Source organism: Micromys minutus, assembly GCF_963924665.1.
Source record: "Micromys minutus genome assembly, chromosome: 1".
Lineage (NCBI taxonomy): Eukaryota > Metazoa > Chordata > Mammalia > Rodentia > Muridae > Micromys > Micromys minutus.
Window position 1 is genome coordinate 155,455,030 of NC_137969.1, and position 22,680 is coordinate 155,477,709.

Consider the following 22,680-nt stretch of genomic DNA (forward strand, 5'->3'; position numbering starts at 1 on the left):
CATGGGGCGGGGGAGCCAGCCCAAGAGCTGACAAAGTTGAAGGAAAGATGGCCACTTGAATAATTGGAGATTTTAAATAAGACTTCCACCCTACCAGAAGGGACCAACACTTGAATGAAAATAAAATTCGTAGGTTAAACATCTCTGTTTGGCTCCAATATGCCTAAGGTGGGATACCCAGCTCAGCTCCCACTGCTGGAAGTACAGTTGTGGCTTTCCTAGTGGATGCTGCTCATGGCTATTCATCATCGCGACTCGGACAGTCTGAAAGTGTCTCAGGAGAAGGGCTGTGGAAAGAGGCCAAAAGGAACTGGAAAGCCAGCCGCTGGCACTTGTCTGTGAACAATAGGAAAAGAAAGCAGCAAATTCGTTTTTTTCCAGTCAGCAGTTCGTCCGACACCCAGTTGCATAGACTCGGTCAGGGAGGACACGCCCTCCTGTCCAGGCTGAGGACAGGTTGTTTTGGCTGTCAAGCATTTTCAAAACAAGTTTTCTTGGTCTCCTGGCAGGCTGAGGCAAGAACGAGAAACTGAAGAGAGGAAGGTCCCATGACCAAGCTCCAGGTTCACGTGGGCTAGCTCTGCCTGCACACTTAAGTGTGCTTTCAGAACGTCCAGATCAAACTGGTCTTAGGGTTAATACCGCCTGCCAGTGACACCATTTAATGAAGTGATCCCTCTAAGAACTCTCTGGCAGCTGGATAATCATTCTAGTCTGGGAGGAATGAGAGGTCAAAGTCGCTCTTAAGCACAAGCGTACAATTCTGCTTAAACCTACACCCTGCTTTCCTTGAATTCTCACCTTAGGTTACACAGGCAGAAGCGTCCCCTGAAACCAAGGTTTAAAACTATCTTCTCGAGGGTGGATTTTTCCATCAGAACCACTTGGTCAGGGTGGGGCAGAGAATGCATCAAGGAAGCCTGCACGGGTCAGGCTGGGATCAGCCTGGATTCAGGAACTCCCCCATCCTCAGCAGCCTGATCTGTTAGGGCTTACCAACTGCCTTCAAGAGAGGGATCCAAATACATAGCTGAGTGTGGTGTCTCAAAGGAGGGAGCAGCAGACAGAGCCTAGGGTGGGCTTATCCTACAATCTGCAGGAGCCATGCATAAGCAAGAGTGCTGGGAATTCTCAGATCCCCCGAATAAGACAGAAGAGCTGCAGAAGTGCTCAGAGCACCTCACTTCTGAACTGTCCTCCACAGTCTGATTACTGGTGCAGTGACCAGAGAGTCCATTAGTACCACACTTGGGGGCTGGAGGCTGCTCTCTCCAGTCCAGGAGGAACTCTGTAGGGGAGGCACTCACTGACTCTGAGGCTCGCTCTTAGTGAGTAAGTTACTAGTCCTCCGAGGAGGGAATGTTCTACCAACTGTCTGCAAGAATGTTCTGAAGAGAGAGTCTTCATGTGACTTTCAAGCTAGAGGCAGGAAGGTCTGAGCTGTGTTTAGTTTGGGGACACTGAGAGCTGGGAGAGATGTGCAGATCAGCATGTGACATTCCTCCTGCCTCGCCCATTCCCACTCCCCCACAGTGGGGACTGTCCACACTCTAGCCAGAGCTTTGACTACCTGAGAGAGGAAATCCTGCTTTTACACACGCAGAGTGCTCTGGCTTGGACTGCCCTTCAGCACAGAAAGCCCCATAACATTCAAACTTTACATAAACAGGATTTGGCATTTTAGTGTCACTACGTCCTGCAAGGGGGGACACTTTTATAAATGTATTTGTTACTCAGCAAACCTTTACTGTTTTTATAGTGAGTATCTGGCAGTTATGTTTTGTGCATGTATGTTCATATGCAGGAGTCCGTGTGTATGTGTAGGATGTAGGTAGAGACCTGAAGACAACCTTGGGTGTCACTCCTCAGGTGCTCCACCTCGTCCTGAGGAGGGTTTTTTTTTCTTTTTAATTTTTTAAAAAATTTTATTGGCCTGGAACTGATCAAGGAGGTAGGCTGGCCAGTCAGCAAGTCTCAGGATCTACCTGTTTCTGCCTCTCAGTGCTACAAGCACGTACCATTACATCTGCTCTTTAGACGTGGGTTCTGAGGGTCAAACCATATGGCTTATAAAGCAGGCGCTTTACCAAATGGCCACCTTCAGTTCTAGACCTGGCGAGTAACACTAGGGAACCAGAGTAGGGTTGGAAAGCGCCTCACTGGCAATGAAAAGGTTAACAGGTCCAAGCCAATTTTCCTCTATTGATCAAGAGCTTGACATGAAGCCATGATGCTTTCACCACCTTCATCACCACTACCAAAGCTAGGATTTACCTGCCTATGTGTCAGCTTGTAAGCTTGTCAGGAAAACCCTATTGCAGTCAGAAAAAAGATCAAATGTCTCAGTGTGGCAGTTCATAACAGCAGCCACCATTACACAACACTATGCCAGGCCTCAGGTTGGTACCGGGAACTGGCTTTCACCTCCGAACCTAGCGATGATGTCACCCATGCATCTGTTGCCATGGCAAGTGTCATACATTCCCAGTGTCCATTTGGTTTAGCTTCCACCTTGACCTGTGACTGGTTACTCCACAGTCCAAACGAGAGGCAGACCCTTCCTGACCTTTGCCTCCTTTTCTTCTCTCTCCTTTCCCCCCTTTGTCACCATATAGTTTCACATTTCAGGCTACCAACTTGTTACAATTCTTGCACAAACATCAGCAGATTGGTAAGGGTTTTTCCTCCATTTGGCAGAGAGGACCCCGGTTTCCCACATCGGGCCTGACCAGCCTTTATGGCTAAGGGGTTGGTGTTTCATGGCCATGGTCCTTATGACCAGCCTCCTAGCTGACATACAAGATAAGACTTCGACCCTTGGGTGACTACCCCCTTGAACGTGGCTCTCGCACATGCCCCCTCCCCACAGGTTCTTGCAGCCGTTCAGGAAACCCTAGACCTAGGCAGGGATGCTTTCTGGTGAGTCTGGGGTTCACCAAACCTACAGAGGATCCAAGTGCCGACTTGGACTTCTAGCCTGGCTGGAATGTTGTTATTGAACTTATTCTCGGGACACTGGTACAAATAATTCAGTAACTTCCCAATGGGTGCCTTGCTATCTTATCTTCAAATGTACCCCCAGGCTCCCCACTGGGCTGTTTCCTGGAAAATTCAAATCTCTGAAGTTAACGCCCAACTTGAGGCATCAAAACTAGTGCATCTCTGCAATACGGTCTGGACTCAGTACCCATTAGACAAGGGCTCCAAATGGCCACTTAATGGCACACTAGATCCAATTATCTTACGGGATCTTCATACATACTGCCGGCAGTCTGGTAAGTGGAGAGGTTCCCTATGCCCACGTGTTTATCTGTCTTTGCTCCACCCTCTCCCTGTGTTCTTCTTGCTCCCCACCCAACTTCTCTTAGCCATGAAACTTCCACCAGATGACACCATAGCCCTCGGTCCAGCTAACGAACTGCCTACAAAACTCCAAACTGCTGCCTCAGTTTCTCCTTCTCACCAGGCTACCCTAGAGCTGACTTTCTCAAGCTCTCCAGACCTCTCCCCTCCTCGGTGCCAGTGGTAGGTCACTCCAATCACCCTGCATTAGTCCCTACCTTCAGCCCCCAACCTGGGCTGGATGTCCTGACAGCTAAAGAAGGTGGTTTTGTCAGTTCCTCCAAGAAAAATGCTGTTTCTATGTTAACCAATCCCCACAATAAATCTCTCCCCATGTGGGGCAAGGGGGCAAAAGGGGCAAAATAGAGAAGAGAAGAAGAGGGGGCCAAGGTCAGGGAAGGGTCGGCCTTTTTTCAGACTGTGATGTAACCACTCACTGGTAAAGGTGGGAGATAAACCATATGGAATATATGGCAATTGCCATGGCAACAGATGCACAGGTCCCTGTTGCCTATGGGTAATGTCATGGCAGGGTTCAGAGGTGAAAGCCAGTTCCTGATAGCAACAATAATAACACGGTACACTGAGCGGATAATTCCCTGGAAGACCTTGGTGTCAGAAAGGAATGTCCATTAGTGACTGGCCTTGGTAGCTGGGGTTCTTTGGGTACTGATTTTCAGCACTCTGAGAATAGCAGCTCTGTATGCAGTGTGTGTGTACGTGCGTGCGCGTGTTGCATGTTAGGGTTCTCAGGGCTCTGCACATGTTTTGTATGGAGTTTCCTACACATGTTTCCTATATATCTGCTGAATGTGTTTGCCAACCCATAACAGAAATGCTATGCCCTGTTTCTCTCTGCTGGTCACCTGGCACTGACTTGCATGGGACACAAGGAAATGAATTACTATTTTCCCCTCAGAAGTGGCTTTGGATAAGGTTTACCTAGGCATCTTTTGATCTGACTTCTGCTTTCTTGCCTTCCATTTTCCACTAGGCATGACTAAGTGTCTGTCTGGAAGACAGGAGTCACTGGAATTTTCTCTCCACTTCTCATTGTACATCCTGTCCCCTGATGGTCTGGAGGTTACTGTGAAGGCTGCGTTGCCTGTGGCCTGCCTGCCACTATACCCTTATGCTTTTCTCTCATTTATAAACCCCAATAATAAGTTTTAGCTATGCAGATAATTATCTTCTCTTAAAAGTCCTTGGGACTGGGTCTTTAGACCCCTAGCAAGTTATTTCTGCCCAAGAACCTCCTGGGGTCCTCCTGAGGACATAGAGGCCTTTAGCCTCTGGCGTGAGCTGTGAAGCAGTCACCTCAACTACATGCAAGGTTCCTCACTCCAGGCTGACTCCAGTATGCTGATCCTGGGGCAACAGGAGGCAGGGGAAAAAGTAAGAGATCACACATAACTTAGGTATTGTCTTGGACCAGTCTTCAGGGACACAGGGTTCTAATCTTTGTCCTGTACATCTTAACCAGATTCTTCTAAGAAATGAAACCGATGCCCAGAATGTCAACTCTATGCCAGTAATTTCATTGCATTGGTACCGTGATAGTCTAAGTTTATCATATTTCTAGCTGATTTTGGAAGTTATTTCCCTCTGTGTCCCATGTTCTGAACCTGGCCCCACTATCAAGCTTACTTTAAGGCTTGGTCAACTCAACCTAGCTCTACTGTGGGCTATGGATTTTATGGACCACTGAGGAAAGACAAGAGACCTATTTGCCTAGTCACTACTTTATTTCTATCAACTCCACTCCATCAGAGACGAATCTAGTTCTTGTCATCAGTGGTTCTTGTGCTGAGTGATCCAGTGATAGACAAGAGAGATTCTTGTTCCCACAGAAGCAAGGCCTGTGCTTGTCACTACAATCTGCACGATATCAACAGCCCTCAACATTTCTAACCATCCTCTGATGGTGCCTCCTCCTCCTCTTTCCTAGAATCTCTGCCTTAATGAGAAGTGATAGAAACAAGATCCTGGGCTCTCTTGCCTTGGCTGGACTCCACATCACATGTGACAGCCCTGAGCAGCCCTGGTGGCATGTGTCAGAAGCCAGCACACACACACATCTGAACATTCAAGCCTAATTCCCAGGAAGCTGTTTTAACTTGACATCTGAAAATGGACTGCATCTAGAGTGATTTCACAGGGTGTGTGTTCGGGGCATATGTGTGCGCATTCCACAGCTGAAGTGCTCTGTAAATATCAGATGGAGGCTGTACAAACAGCCTCATGTACATAGTGTCCTTAATTTTATTTAGTAAGATATCAATTCGTATCTGACCTCTGGTAATGGGGATGGATATTTTTCACTACAGATGAAACACTATGCCAAGCAACTTTAAACATACTTTTCATTTAAAATTTCCACAAATCTATCAGAGTTTAGTGGTAACAGGTAGATACTCATCTGATGCTTTCAGATGAGGGTACCAAGGCCCAGGGTCCCACAGGAAGGTAAGGCCCAGGTTTCCGAGTTCACAGCTTTGCAGTTCTTTGTTTTCTTATGTGTGTCTTCTTCCAGTAATTCAAAAAGAACTCTGAGCTTACTAGTGAATGTACATTCCTCTTTGGTGTGTTATTAAAAAACTCCAAACCAGAACCTCTCTACCCTTTCTTTTTGTCTATTTTTCTAAGAAAGAAAATATTGACTATCACAAACAGTCAGACAACCTTACAAGTGATGGAGAACACTTCCCTATGGCAGGGGGCATAATCAGAATTCACACTTGAGTACTCAGTAGTTCCCACTATGACTTTCCCCAGCAAAAAACTGGACTCTGGGCCAGAAGCCCCCTACCTCTATCTCTCCTCTGATAAGCCCAACTCAGGCCAGAGTCTTTGGCTTATACAACTGAGGTTAAAACTTAGGCCCAACCCTGCTTTCCACTGAGAAAGAGGGGTAGACAGAGAGCTCAAAACCAGCCCTCTGAGGAGCAGAAAGAAGCCTGAGATGGGCCAAGGGGTCCTGCTGAGGGGATTTGCTCTGATTGGCTTTCCCAGGGAGAGAGAGGGAGGGCAGCACTGCAAATGCGGGTGCCTGGTACAGTCAGGGCCGTGCAGGCTCCCAGGATGGTGAAAGGCTAGTTCTGGGATGAAGCTGTGGAAGCAGTGACTGATGGCCAGGCTTTTTAATGGAGCTTATCATATCACAGCAACAGTCAGGCTCTAATAAATAACAGGCTCTCTCTGACCTACGCGACTTGGAGAGGATGCCTGTTGTCAGGCAGAACTGGATTCCTCCCATCCCTGTTGCTCTCTCTTCTGTCAGTAAAAGCAAGCCATGCCCTTGAAGATACTCTTCAGTGGGTTCTGTCTGAGGAGCCCGGCACTCCACACTGTTTATTTCACCTTTCTTTCCATTGCATCTACCTTTCTGAAACCCCATGAGGGAAAGCTCAGAGTGATACAGGAACTGGTTCACAGAGAACCCCAGGCGGGCAGGATGGCAAGCATTGGTGACAACAGCCTTCTGAAGCTCTGTCACCTCAAGAGGACTGGGGCCCTAAACCGTTCTCTCAGGATGTTCAGACATCCCAAGGCCTGAGAATTTCCCTCTGCTCTCCCAAGGGGAGTTCAGTTGAGATCAGGTTGGGAATTTTTAAAAAGAACTGGCCTTAGGAAATAGGGCAAATCAAGACACAAAGAAATTCACAAATCACTGCTGGGTTGAGTGCTTGTCCCAAGGTCTAAGTCCATGGGCCCTGGGACAGAGCTTCCTTGGAGTCTAGCATGGGCTGCTCTGCCTCAGCCAAAATGACTCCTCTTCCTGCCTTAGCTCCTCTGTGCCTTTTGTCCGGGGGTCTTTGGATGTGATCGAGCAAAGCCTGCCAGATCTCTTGCCTTCCTGATAGATGTCAGGCTAGAGTTCCAGGAACACGGACAAGAAGGGAAGAGAGAGGACAAAGGAAGCCATGACCTAGAGAGAGTTAACTGGCCCCCACCAGGCTTTTCTCTAGAACTGAGTGTGGGTGAAGAGGATGAGAAGCACAGAGCCAGTGGGTTCCCAAGATGCCAGCTCACTAGGCACAGGGATAGGCAGGGCCCAGGCTTTCTATAGCTTAGGTTCAATAGAAAGAAAGCATCAGCAAGACACCTTTGGAGCTAACGACAAAGAACCAAGAGGAGTGGTCAGCTCCTGGCAGGATAAACATACAAAGGAGCTCATACTATAACCATAACCACTTGAATGTCATGCCCTGGCCTCTGAGGAGGTCTCGGGACATGCACACCCTCCCTGAGGACCCAATTGGAACTAAGATTTCCACATTGGAATACAAGAGTCCTAGGGGTCCCCAGGGCCCATGGACTGGAGATGGGGATGCAAAATCTGATGTCACCTCTATCTCCATCTCCTAAATCAAGGAGATAATCTATATTTAGGAGTTTTATTTAAAGGATTAATGTATGAGACTAGATTAGAGCATTTGATAATAAGTACATTGAAGGAAAAAACCCAAAATACCCATAGTACATTTAAAAATGAAAAGTCACCGAAATAATCCATAATATACAATTTAAAAAGAATTTCCTATAAAGAACATTATTCTTTACAGACAACTGGATGCCAAGCAATACAAGAATATACAGTGAGAAGCAATGCACGGGAAGCCATGACCTGCTTTGGGAGGGTAAGAAAAACATCTTTCTGACCTCGAGGCAAGGAGGGAAATGGAAAATGGTTTGGAAGGCTCATCCTGAATTACTCCCATGTGTTGTCTAAGGAGCTATTTTTGAACTATCTTAGTGATTCCTTTTAAGTTACAGACTTTATGTGTGACAACCCACTGAAGTAGGTGCACTGAGGGTTTAGCTCTAGTTTAAGATCCTACCAGGCCTCTGCTGGGAGCAGCCCGAGGGGAATACAACGGATTTCACTACAATCACGCCATCTGCACAGGTCTCACTGGCCAGACAGTACTACCAAACAGCCCAAACCCTATCTAGACAGGTATAAGTTACCGATACAGCACTGCCGTATTTTGTTTTGCCTTTGTCTTTTGAGGTGGTTAGTTTTATATACAAATTATGCAGGAGTGAGATTTTTCCATTTTTTAAACTAGCTGTGTTGGCATCAAGGTAATAAAACCACAGGGCCAGGAGCCTAGGATTTCAGTTTCTGGTCAGGTCACTGGGGTTTGCAGCTTGTTACCAGGGATGCACTAATGCTGATGCTATTACCTTTTCATGCTGGCTTGAAAAGTCGAGGGGCCACTAGGCAGGGAATGAAACCAGCCTCTAGTTATTCAGAGTGATCTCTAGGTGACATCCAACAAAGAAGAACACAGTGACCTGTGTCCAATTACCACAGGGAACAGAATTCTGCCAACATCCCAAATCAACTTAGAAAAGTCCTAACTAAATCTTAATTGCAGCTGTCTGGATTCATGCATGACATGTAGACCTTCTACCCCATCAAAACCCTGTGGTGCTTTGCAATGGGGATTTTGTGGTAATTTGTTAGATGTTAACACAGAGAACCTTATGTGACCATAGTGGCCCTCTAAACAAGTCTTTACCAGTTTATAGACAAGGAGACAAAGACTTAGGAGGATTATGCATATCACCAAAGTTGCACAGTCAATGAACGACAGAAACAGGTTTAAACCAGCTGTCAGGACTTCAAGGTCATTGCCCTTAAACTGCTGCACACATTTCTTCCTTACAGCATGCCACTTGGATGCCAGATCCCTGTGGAAGGGGCCTCAGGCAAGTGGCAGAGAGGGTGAGGACTAGTCTATCTATCTGTCTCTGAATGTACAGTGGGGCTGGAGCTCAAATGGCTTTGTGCCTGCTCTACCAGAAGCTAGCCATGTGCCTTTGGGAATACGTTATCTATATGAGGGGAGTGTTTCTGCAGTGGTGATCTATAACAGTGAAGAAGTCCTGTCCCTGGTGAAGCTGCAGGGAAGGCAGAGACAGCTGAATGTCATACAGGAGGAATTTTCTTCTAGTAATGACTGTAAGACTCAGTGTTCCTGGCCTAAACACTGAATGTCATCTCTCTGATGGTTTGTTCTGGAAAAGAGATTCAAAAAATACATTTCTGTTGGCTGTTGAGGCTTACCTCTTTAATCCCAGCAGTAAGGAAGGAGAGGCAGGTGGGCAGACGTCAGAGTTGGAGGTCAGCCTGGTCTACCGACTGAGCTCCAAGACAGCTAAGGTTACATAGTAAGATCCTCTCAAAAAATGATTCCCTGCCACCTTTATTTAAAAACTCCAGAACGAAGTACATTTTAGTTTTCCTTTAATTAGAAAAAAAAATAAAGCTATTTGACTGTGAAAAGTCAAATTATTGTGGAATTCACGTGCAAGATCAAAATCCATGGCTATTGTAGCACGAAGGCTAACCAGAGGCATAAAGAGACCCACCTGCTATAGATTAAGGCCTTTCGATTAGATATGAAACACTGTAATAGTAATTATGATAGGTATTCATGTAAATTTATGTGTCAAGTACAGGTTCTATTTACTGCATATGCAACCAAAATATATGAAGAGATAAGAGTCAATAAGTCAATGAGAGGCAAAGGGGACATAAAAACATATGTCAAAATACTTCAGTAAACTGAAAGAATGCTGGGAGAGAAAATAAAGGCACTAAAAACAAAGGAAATTTAAAAATTTGAAAAAAAAGATGTAGGTCTTAAACTTAATAAACTCATGTGTTCTATTAAGCATAAATAAACTAAATATTAGAGGACACAGACCATCAGACTAGATTAAAAAAATCATAATCTACAGAAGGATTCAGGACATACAGATAGACAGAGACTATGTAAAACAAAAAAGGAAGAAGAAAGACAGCATACAAAACTATGTGGAAAGAAAGCCGGGACAGCCATTTTAACACGAAAGAAGACTTCAAGTCAAAAAGCCTTAGCAGACACCACAGACATTCCACAATGGCAGAAAGACCAATATATTTAGAGGACATAAGAATTCTAAGTATGTATGTTCTTTACCAACTTAAGCAACAGATGTTCTTCAATTTTTGATGGGGTCACAGCCCAATAAACCCACAAGAGGTAGAAAGTATCCTGTGGGCCAATGAATGGCTTAGCAAGTACAGTTACTTGTTGCCAAACCAGACAACCTGAGTTCGATTCCTACAAATGACATGATAGAAGGAGACAGTGAATTCCTCCAATCAATCAATAACTGTAAGAAAAATTAAATACTCTTAGTGAAACCTCCATTCTGTGCTTAGCTAAAGGGTATCAGAGCCTGGTGAACTAGAGCACCTTAGACTGTTTCTTCTTCCCTGGGAGCTGGAGCAACATGGTGCATTCAACACTATCTCATAAAATACCACAGTTCAAGATCACAGTATGGTTCTACCAAATGTATGCTTCTTTCAGACTGCTGAGAGGCTTGAAACTATTAAGCTGACAGAGACGGTCTTTATATAAAAATCTGTCCACAGCATTGTAAATTTTACACGCATTTACTACAATAAACAGATAATTACAGCAAGCTTTTGCCTTTAAAGATCTCACCATTTGGTTAAGAAAAGAGATGTAGATAAAGATGTTAAAGAAAAAAGTAAAAATAACATAAGAGAGATTTTTTAAAGGGACATGTGACCAGAGTACAGGACTGGAAAGATGGAGGTGAAGGGTTGCCTGGGAGTTTAGAGTATGTGAGGAAACTATGGAAGAAGGCTTGGGGATGAGGGTTCAGAGCCCTGAGTAGAGGCACTGAAGGATGGAGCAAAAGGAAAACTTGTGCTGTTCAATATGTTACCGCCGTGCACCAAGTGCACCTTCCTAGCGAGTCCATCCACCAGCAGGGAGTACACCCTGTCTTAAAAGATGAGGTTCAGAGAGATTATGTACTCTGCCCAAGGCTACGGAGTTTATAGGATTAAACTCTGTGGTTGGAACTGGGGCATGCATGATCCCAAAGTCTGCGCCTACTTACTTCAGGGTATTGTATCTGTTAAGAGTAGAATTGGCTGGATTGACATCAGCAAGAAGCACTGTGGTAGGAGAAGCCCTGGCTTTTCTGTTCCAGAAAACGTCCTTTTTAAATGTACGTGTTTAGAACTGTGCTCTTAAACAGGCAGGATAAACAGCTGATTTCACTCAAAGGGCTCTGGGGCTGTTCTAAACCATGAGAGTGTTTATGTCATGGGCAGAGCTCCCCAAGTGAATTATAGTCTTTACACACTGTGTACAGTATTTTCAGAGGACACAGAGATGGGGCATGCGAGGAATGCTTCACTGACCTTCCTTTCTGCTCAACGTTTTCCTCCATGCCTTTCTGCTAGTTTTCAGACGGAACCACAGGACAAGTCTTGCTTATGTTTGCTCATTACCTGGCCTCTGACAGAGCCCATGTAATTACTCAGTTCAATTAAAGAATAGGGTTTAAAGCTATTATTTCCAGCTAGCATGAGCTGCTGGCTGTCTCTTTTATTACATCTAAAATGGGTTTATCTTCACTAAACTAGCAGGCAGATTTTTTTTTAAACACGACTTCAGATGTTTTCTTTAGACTGGTGTTAACATAAAGCAAATGTCTCTTGAAAGTCTGAACCAATCTGTTAAGATAAACAAGCTTCACTTACGCTATTCCTATACTGAAATCACAGGCTTGTGGTCTATAGCTCCTTAAAGACTCGATTCATACATGCTAAAATGGCTGCTTAAGAAGTATGCACACGCACACCAAGATAGCTTTGCCATGGAAACCACAGAGACATGTCTGGTTCAGACTCTGGAGCACATACCACAAATAATGGCCCATCTTCTAAGGGCAGATCCTATGCACACATCGGGAAAGCCCAGACAACTAAACAACTGCAAGACTTCAGACGGAAACCTGCCTTTATGTTTCCTTTGTTCCAGTGCGTCTCAACACAGGCCTTAATGGTTGTTAATGGTCACACTTGCAGATGTCTGCTTATTCCTGAAATAGAATTTCAGACTTCAGTACACTGGACGCAAAGGAAAACTACAGGGAGAAAGGCACAAGAGTTTCAGATAACAGCTCTGGGTTGCACATAGAAATTTTGGGTGGCTGGAGTGCCGGAGAAGGGCGCTCTTGTCCAACCTTGAGCCCATCACATGTGCCAGTTTAGTACTAGAGACAACGGGAGAGGACAGGAGGGGTTTCCTTGGGAAGAAAATTTGAATCAGGAAATGGTTGGTAAGAACAGGAAGTCTTAAGAATTGAAAAGTTTCTAGGCCTGGAAGGTCATCTTTTGTTCTAGGTACTTTCAAGCGGTCAGGATTTGGTAGATTGTCTCCTTGCAGGGCTACAGGCTCTATGAGGCCATGGACAGTCTCTAGTTTATTATGACGTCCTTGGAATGGCACACAGTGCCTACCTGGAGTACAGTAGGCTAACAGGTGTTGGATGAGCAGGATGCCTATATGACAGTTTTCTTTCTATGGGTTTCTGGCTCTGCACCCCATTCAGCTGGGACCACAGGTATGTGCATATGGCTGTGCAGAGTGATAAAGTGTCAGCCACATTCCACACTATGATTTATTTTTGGAAAATCCCTTTTCAATCCACTGCTGCTTCAGTCTGGAAGGCAATGGCCCATACGCTGCTGGCACAGACGCAAGCGTCTACCTACACAAAGCAATCGTCACACTTCTGGATCAACCTGATCCTTATGACTATATGACACTCCTTCTATACTCAACCCTTAAGGCCAGCAACTTCCATCTTCATCAAGGCACAAGTTCCACAGCAGTGTTCGCTGATCTCAGGAGGCTGTGCTTGAGTATACAACCAAGACACATCCATGTAACAGGAGAAATGTAACATAATTCATGAGATGCAGTTTCCCATGGAAAAGTAGATACTGAATTCATATACTGACTATTCATTATGAAATCTGTTTACCAACATTGGAAATTTATACATACAAGTAGTTGCCAACATTTTTGTTATTGACATTATTTATCTACAACTCAACTTGCTGTCTCATGTCTCCTACTTACAAAAAAAAAAAAAAAAAAAAAAGAAAGAAAGAAAGAAAGAAAGAAAGAAAGAAAGAAAGAAAGAAAAAGAAAGCCACTCACGGCCAGTCAAACAACAACAGACCACTTACTTTGCTCTCTTGGCCATTTCATTTCCATCCCATCTGGGGCTGTATGGGTAATTTTTTTGTACTTGGGAGTAAAGCTGTCCACTGTTGGTAAAGTGATAGACGGACTGAAATGTGAGAGTTGGCTGATCTCGAGGGAAAAACAGAGGCAGGTCAACTGCAAGGAAAAGAAGGAAAAGAAAGTTAGAGTTCATTAACACATCCTTTTTATTCCTCCCCTAGACAGGATTCTCTGTGTAGCCCTGGCTATCCTGGAACTTATGCTGTAGATCAGGCTGACCTCAAACTCACAGACCCACCTGCCTTTGCTTCCCAAGTACAGGGGTTAGAGACATTTGCTACTACCGCCCAGCAACAAACACATCTTAAGACATGATTTTGGCTAACTTAGAATGTTCGTTACAGGACAGTTGGAACCACAAGTACCGCATAAGGTTTGGATCAAAGCAATGGCATGAGGGACCAAAGAATCCATGACACATGTAGAATCTTAGGCATGACCAGGATGGCATCCCACACTGTCCGACATCCTGGGCCCTGGCCTTACCCATCAGCCAATGCAAAGCTAGCCATGTATCTGTGTTAAGTTTCCATTATGCCATAAGCTTTCCAAGAGTGGGACAGTGTCTTCCTCATCGGCAATTTGATGGGGGTGGACAGGCTGGAAGGTGGTTTTCAAGAACAAACTTGGAAAAGAGACAAAGAGGGCCTTCCATAATCTCTTGATAGGATGCGCCAACCAGACTACCAGAAAAATAAAATTATCATTCTGCTTCCAATCAAGCCACGAATCTCCACACTCAGCACTTTTCATTTTCCCACATATGTTACCACATATATTTATATCTTGTAAATCAGAGGGAGCTCCTTAATGGGCTGCAACAGGGAAAATCTGAGCAGAGACTGTGCTGCAGCACACCAGAGCTGAGACCAAGCCCCACTAATGTGTAATGTGTGCTTTATCATCATATTTGGGGTTAAGTCAATTTTTAAAAATAAAATCTCTTGTTAGTTTTAGTGGAGGCAAAGCATCCCCTGAAACTGTTTCAACATTCTTGGAGGTAGACAATGTTTGTATAAATGTTATCCATTTCTAGGACAGAGAACAGGCACATTAGCAAACGCAGTAACTATGTGTATAGAATTTTCTAACTTTGCAGAGTACATTTTATATACTTTGTTAATTAAAACTTCAAGAAAGGAACATGATTTCAAAACTGGGCGTTTAACAGATGAATCGACTAGAAAGCACATGGGCTTCATCACCTTTCTCATAGACTGGGCAGCAGCAGGAGACAAAATCTAGAGCCAGGACTCAAATCTTTGGCTCCTACTGTGTGACACTGAAGAATACTCTGGAATAACTTGATTATCAGTTAGTAGGCAGGAACCTCCACTGTAAGCAATGAACAGGAATGGAGGTGTTAGCCGCACAAACAGACGCACATTAAAGCACCCTGTAATGATGGCGTCAACTGAACCCCTCCCTCAGGGTGGACAGATAATGCTGATCCTGGACTAGTGCTTTCCCTATATGTGATTTCTCAAAGGACAAGTTATCTTCATGGTTTTTGTTTTTTAAAGACCCCACCCCAGCAATAACTCACTGCTTCCCCGCAAAACAAAACCAACCAACAAACAAACAAAAAACCATGTTGTTGGTAGGGCCTCTCAGACTTTTCAGTGTACTGGACTCTGATGGTGTCTGACTCAGCGACGCAGGGGGTTTCTACTGGTGACTCACACCACTACCAAAGAAAAGGGGTAAGACTGAGAATGTCCACTTTTCAGTCACATTTCTCAGTGTCACAATATGATAGTCTCCATACATGTCTATTTTTATGGAAGCAGAAATGTTATAACACAGAACAACAAAAGTATGAAAAGACCAATCCAACTAACAAGTATCTCAGTTCAGAAAATCCCTGTGGCTTCTTTTGAATAACAAAGCTTGGTCTGTAACATCCTCAGCTACTCTGAACAAATGCTGCTTTCTAATCCTTTTATGTCCTTTCTGATGCTCATTTAGTTTCCCTTGATTAATCTTTAGGAACATATGCCTGTTCATGTACACCTTTCCTTGATTTCAATTGCAATTGCTGTATTATCTTCAAGTTTCCAAATTGAAGAAAACAACATTCAGATTAACCTACAAAGCAATCATTAATAATAGAAAAGTATTTAATATGTTGGCTTACCTATAAGAATAGTAATTTTAAATAACAATTCAATGTAATCATGTATAAACAGCCATCACTCATTATAAAAGGTAATGTATTGACTACCATGGGCTATGTGACTTTCAAGCTACTGAAACTACTGGCTTTTGGGGACTTTATACTACATTTTTCTAAAAATAAAATAAGTGTGTGTGTGTGTGTGTGTGTGTGTGTGTGTGTGTAAGTACACATGTGTCAGTGCTATTGGTGGTCAAAGGAAAACTACAAAGGTGTCATTCTTAGGAATGGCATCCATCTCTTTTGGGAAGAGGTCTCTCAAGTGGCCCTGAGCTCACCAGTTAGACTAGACTAGCTGGCCAATATCTGCCCTTTCCACTGGGATCACAGCACATGTCACAAGCTCAGCCTTTTATATGGATCAAACTTTATAGACTAAGCCATTCTCCCAGTACCCTGAAAAGAGAAACTTTTACAGGACTAGGTCTTGGTATAGTGCTCTGGCTGGTGCCAAACTCCCAGGCTCATGAGATCCTTTGGCCTCTGACTCCAGAGTATCTGGGACACAGGTATGCAATCCTGCGTCTGGCTGGAATGCCTTCTAGTTTTCTCTGCTTTGTTTTTCAGAAAAAGTGAATTGCTGCTATTAGTATTTAATATGTTGAAAAGTATTTTTCACCTAGTTTTGAACTATGTTCTTTGACTCAGATACCAATTAGCATTAAAAATATTAAAAACCATAAATATCATCTGTTTACCCACTCAAGTAAGATATGATTTTTGTTTTTATTTAAATTTCAGCAAGCTCTATGCTGATGCATACATAATCCTCAAAGCATTCATTACATGATTCTCTTTTGTCTCCATAGAGATCAGTGTGTCCCTACAGCCAGTGTTCAAATTAGAAAACGGTACGAAACTGGATTACTAGAAGAACAGGAATTGTCAACGGATTTCAGAGACCAAAGTCGACTATATGGTATCATGCAGAGAACATAAAAGTTGAAAGCTACAGATCCTTGCTCAGGTAGGTTACATCGTCTCTAAGCATAAACTGATGTAATGACCACAATATCTCAGAACCACTCCACATCTTTTTTTTGGTATAGGATCTGAATAGTACAAATTAGTTGGAAGTTAGCAAAAACTGCCTGTTTTCCCTTATCTCTAAATGTCTCTGTCACTTAACCTTTACTTAAAGTTAACTGATGACAAAGAATTACTGCAGGCTTCAAGCAGCTACCTTGTCCTGAAGGAACTCCGTGGAGCCTAAGCAGTTTGGTCCCACAGGTTAGCCATAGCTGGCAATTCTTTAAACATCTGCTTTCTTGAAATGACTGGAACACACTTGATCCCTAGAACAGACTCTTTCCCCTTGACCTACTGCTTATTATCAGTATTACTTTTTGACAACTGCTTCCTATTTCTAATTCTTGTGAGTTTTAGTCTGCTTTCTATATATAGAAGGGATGGTCTTCACTGGCTCCGTAGCTTTATGGTTCTTTAGGAACTGACTGAACTATGCGATACCGGATTCTTTAATTCTGCATACACTGGGCTCTTCTCATGGCTTTGGCCACCTGAGAAGACAGGCTGATGAAGTTGCATTCTAGACAGCTGCCACATAATGGTCACTGCCATGAAGTTAGCGGCTGCTCCCGGGTAACAGCAGGTGACAGTATGAGAGGATGCATATGCTGCCTCTCTCTACAGCTCGGTAAGGTGCAGCGTGTGACTGCCGCCTGCCCGCTTAGGAGCCTGCCACAGAAGCTCATCATTTTATCAAAGAAGAGTCCAGGAAAGGGCTAGCTCAGACACAGGAAAAGTCTCACTTCTTCAAATATACCAACCATGAAAAAATGGCTCCAGGACAGCCAAAAACGACTCCATCCTGCACATGGGATATGCAGCTTGGCTGACTTTCAGAATATTTTAGGTACAGCTTGAATAACTTTGGTTATAGAATTTTTCATTCTCAGAAATGAAACAAAATGTCATAATCACAGCAAGACAATGACAAAGTGCTTTAGCAGCAAGTACTGGCAATTAGTAGTGTGGCCTGGGGAAGAGGGGCGTACAATAGGGAAGCAGACCAGGAGATCCTGATCTGAGGCCACATAGTGCAGGAGCAAAGAACACTATGTACCAAGTCATCCCTCACCCTAAATCCTGGTAAAGATGGCAGCCTACCGAACAGCCTTTCTCTATCCTCCACCCTGCCATGAGCACAGTTCCCTTCTCCTATTCAGTTCGCAAGTGCCTGATCTCTTAGACTCCTAGAAGCCATGGCATGAGATTGTTGGTAGCACTGGGGGACTGGCTCCTGGGCCTCTCACAAGTTATACAAGCGTTCTATACGTGAGCTACATTCTCCCAAAGCATGGAAATTCTACTCACTGTTCCCAGTGGGATCTGAGGGGAAGTTGGCAAGGGCTTTTCTGAGAAATATTTTCCACTCTGATTAGAGACATGTGGAGGCAGAAGCCCCCCTTTGATCTTATCATGTGAAGTCCCGATGCTTGAAGCTGTAGCCCCAGCTAGTGTCCCTGAGATGACTGCTGGCTTCATCATCTCTGGGGTCTCTAGTTTTTTGAGGCAATTACAAGTCTTTATTATTTTACCTCATTTAATCAAGTTTTCTTATATTTAGAGTCAAAGGCATCCAAGGAAGCATTATTTCTTACAGCCCCTCTGTTCAAGAAGGAAGGAAAACTGAACAGTCTATTTCCAAACCATATCCATCAAGCATGGGCAAAACACATTCACGACACATAAATAGGAAAGTTTTAGCTGTCTGGAAAATTTGGTTTTGTGGGACAGTTCAATCCTGGCAAATGGCAAACAAATGAGGGTTAACCATAATTGCTTCCCTGAGAGTCACATCATCAAATATTTTTACCAGTGCTCACAAGCCATTGTTTCATTTCTCCAGCCTCACAAGCTCTGCATTCCCCTGCCTGCTCCCATGCTCTTAGAGAGTAGGAGATCCTCACAGACCCACTTGCTACTGGTTAGGGTTACGTTCCCAGTTCCTGAAGTGGTGCTATGAGGCTATCAGATGGTTTTCTTGTCCCGCCAATGATGACTACATTTGAGGCAGTCTTATTGTGCTATCCTGGTTGGCCTCGAATTGGCCATATAGTCTAGGCTGACCTCGAACGTGTGGCCAAGTGGTAGGAATGAACGAGTATGCCATCACGCCCTGCTTGAAGCTGACTCGGAACAGCGGCCTGTGCACATCTCAGGCTCTTCCCCAGCCTGTGTAGAAAGACTGCGGCGTAGTTACTACCTACCTCCAGCTTATTTACCACTACGAGACCTTTGAGAGACATGGACTCCAACCACTAGAAAGCTAAAGGTGATCTGAGCATGCTGCTCATTTCTGAGAGACACAATAGTAAAGTTTTCCAGTTCAGAAGTGTCCCTCCTGAAGGTGTCTCCTCTGATCACCACTGCCATTAAGTGCCAAGGAAAAGCATAGCTAGGCTTTGCTAAACTGGTTGTATTTTTTCCTGGTTCTCAGTGTTCTCTCTCTCTCTCTCTCTCTCTCTCTCTCTCTCTCTCTCTCTCTGTTATTTAATGGTGTAAACAGATTACTTTTGTGGTTTGAATATTACCAAACTGAAGCATTAAGCTTTCTTAAAAACCGCTGTATATTCTTACCCCATTTTGAGAGGAGACAGAATCATACTCCCTTGCTATCAGATAAAAATGGCCCAACACTTATTAGTGATGTCACAGAAAATAGGAGTAATAATTCTTACTTCATTGTGTTTGTTGACAGGATTAAACAAAAACCAGGCAGGTACTAAGTAAATACTTACTCCTTCCCCTTCTTGTCCTCACCCTTCATGCCTCATCTAGATCGGGGCTATTCCATGATTCTAGATTCTCATGGCTGCATACAAGCCTTCATATGCTTACATTTTAATTATCTTAAGGGCAACCTTTGCCAATTTTGTAAACATTTTCACATTTTAATAAATACACTGAAAAAGCCTAGTTGAGATATCATGGAACATGGTAAAAAAAATACTATACAGGATGCCTCAAGAGTTAAGGAAGGCTTAGTCCGATATTTCACAAGTGTCTAGGCCCCTGATCCTAAAACTACTGTTAAGGGCGATGAACATGGGTTCTTGGGCCACTGGGTGTGGCCCAATATTCACCTCTCACTACAGACTCCCTCCTTTATCAATGGCTCCATTTTCCAGCCAACCCCTTTCCAAAGCCAACTTGGTCTCAGCAGCAATTCTTTCAGTCAGCAGTATGCTTACTTTTGAAGAGTAAGGTAGGACCGTCTCCCATCACTGGGCAGATATGGAAGAGATGGGCTCTACTTGTAGCTAGCCATGAAGAGTCAAGGTCCTTTCCCCTGCCCACTGAAGCAAGCTCAGAGTGTCTCTGTTAATGCTGAACTTTTCTTTCCATGAGAACAGAAATTTCTACCTGTAAGTTAACAGTAACACCACTACGGACACTCCTGACTTTTTTCTGTCCACAGGCATACATTTCTACAGATGTTTGGAGGAGCCTTGAGGTTGTGCTGAGCTTTCATGATTTTATGTTCTTAGCACTTAGCACAGATGTGTGACACAAGAGAGATACTCAATACATGTTTGATGAAACAAAGAAACTACTGGGTTCTCATAAAACCAGGTAATACTCAGAGGTTGTCCAAGGCAGAAAACATCGAGTTCCCATTCATTGATGCTAGAATATAAACTGCTAAGCCTCTGATATGGCAAAAGTGAAGATACACTCACTCCACAACTCAGCAATCCCACCCAAGAAACTGCTACAAAGCATTAGAAGCTGGTAGGTGTGGCTTATTGTAGCATCTATGATGATGACAACAGTGGTGATGGAGCCATCTTAAATGCCGACCAATAGGAGACTGGATAGATAAACAGTGGTGTAATCCGTCCACAGAGTACCAGACAGCAGTTTAAGGAGAGATCTTGGGCTTCATGGGCAAACGTGCACAAAGTTCAAAGACAATCTTCAGGGAACAAAGCAAGCTAAAAGTAAATATATCCTTATGAAATTCAACACACACACACACACACACACACACACACACACACACACACACGATTGTATACTGCTTGTGAGTGTCTCTGCAGTAAAGTATGAAAAAAATGCACAAAACAGCCAAGCACTAGGTTAAGGGCAGAAGTTACTTTGGGGAATTAACAAGAGAGGGGTGGGATAATGGGGTACTAAGTGCTAATTCTTTTAAACAGCAGAAGTAATTATAGGAATATGTTAAGAATTAACTAAGATGGGACATGGATACTGTATCTATACTCTTCACATAATATACTCATACAAGCTCTAGATAATCATTTTTAAAAGCTTTAAGGAGCAAGATATCCATTTTTTTTCGTGGTGCTAGGGATTGAACCCAGGGCCTTATATATGATAAGCATGTCCTCTGTTACTGATTTCCACCGTGGGCTGGGACAACAATGTTTATAGAAGCAGAAAACAACCAGTATAATTCCATTTATATGAAGTTCAAAATCTGTAAAACAACTGATAAATTGCCTGTTGTGTTTATATGGGCATTATACTGTTTATGGATACAAAGCTGATATGGTAACTGCAGGAGCAGCTAACATACAGTCCAGGTTAGCAGCTGTTCCCTGGGAGGCAACAGCCTCAAAGATGTCAGCTCTACTCCTGCCAGTACTTACTAACCTTAGCGTGTGTAAGTAGGAGTAACCAAAGGGTTAGGGAAGCTCACCGCATTTCAGGAAATAAACAGACCCGAAGCTGGTAGAATTCAGAGAAGAATGAGGTGCCCATGCACATGCCCAAGGTCTGGAAAGAAGAGCTGGGTGGGGGGAGCTCCTGAACTGGGGAACTCCGCCTGAGGTTAGAGTTCTGAGGAAGAGATGGACTTTGAGTAGGCTGGAGAAGGTTAAAAGATGAATCAGAATTGGAGTCTGGGGAATATTCTTTAGAAGGAGAAGTCAACAAAACACCCACAGATAGCTGTGTGGATAAAACATGGACATAGCAGGTTCACCCACAGATACCTGTGTGGATAAAACATGGACATGGCAGGTTCACCCATGATACCTGTGTGGATAAAACATGGACGTGGCAGGTTTTACCTTTTTGCCAGAGAAGCTCTTACTTGTTTTATCTATTGGTCTCATTTCTAGTCACTGCCTCCCTGCCCTCAAGGCAGACAGATAGGGGGTGGTGCAAAGCTGAAGGAAGCAGATGCTGACCCTGGGAAGCTGGCAGGCCAGGCTGCTCTTCCCTCACAGGCTTTCTTGCTCTTCTGAATCCATCTAGTTGCACTAGTATTAGGGCTCAGGTGTCAAGAAACATCTCTGTTCTAGAGACATACGTCTAACCTGTGCTACCAAGCAGGGCTCTCTCAGGCTCTCTGGAGGGTGACAGAATACCAATGGCTAGAGTTGGGACCAAGGAGTCCCAGCTTTCCTGGTACTGACTGCTTTCCTGTCTCTGCTTCAAGCACCACTCACTCAGTGATCATAGTCCCTGGTCTAGGTGCCATGCTAAAACCAAGGGTCCATATGTGCAGGGCTGGCTGTGAAGTCTGCGTCTGCTGCTGGTACTCCACTGGGTGGGGTGGGGGCATGGCCACCTGGACCCTGGCTTTGATACCCTCATTTCCACCGGCTCTTCTGCTTCCAACTTGGAGACACACACAGGGCCCACTACCTCCATCTTCTGGGGACCACACACTTTACTTCTCAGAGGCGCTGCCTGAGTGTTTGCTGGAGTGCTCACCCAACTCAGGGCTGGCCAGTGAGGTGGTCAGGGTACACTTGGTGCCTGACTGGCCAGACCACCACATTGAGGAAGTGTTGACTACATAGACATGAAACAAGAGAGCATGCTCTCTTGAGATGCAGAAAGAAATCTAGCAAGAGGGAATACCATAAATAGATTTAGTAATGTCTTAAAGTTCTATTTTAAAAAGAATTTAGTCACAATAAACAAATTCCTGGCTTAGGAGTATTAAAAAAGAAAGCTGGCTAAATTAGGGAAGCATTTGATTAAAAGAATCCTTAAATAAATTAAAATATATTCAAATGCAAAAAT

The 22,680-nt window shown here is 44.0% G+C and overlaps 1 protein-coding gene across 1 annotated transcript in view; it reads right to left on the reverse strand.

Annotated features, from left to right (window-relative positions):
* The window catches only part of BABAM2 (BRISC and BRCA1 A complex member 2), a 357,467-nt gene that overhangs the window by 13,643 nt on the left and 321,144 nt on the right, over positions 1 to 22,680 (reverse strand). The window contains exon 11 of the mRNA XM_080918718.1: positions 13,421 to 13,574. Within this exon, the coding sequence (XP_080774844.1) occupies positions 13,421 to 13,574 (154 nt within the window). The remainder of the gene's footprint in view (positions 1 to 13,420; positions 13,575 to 22,680) is intronic.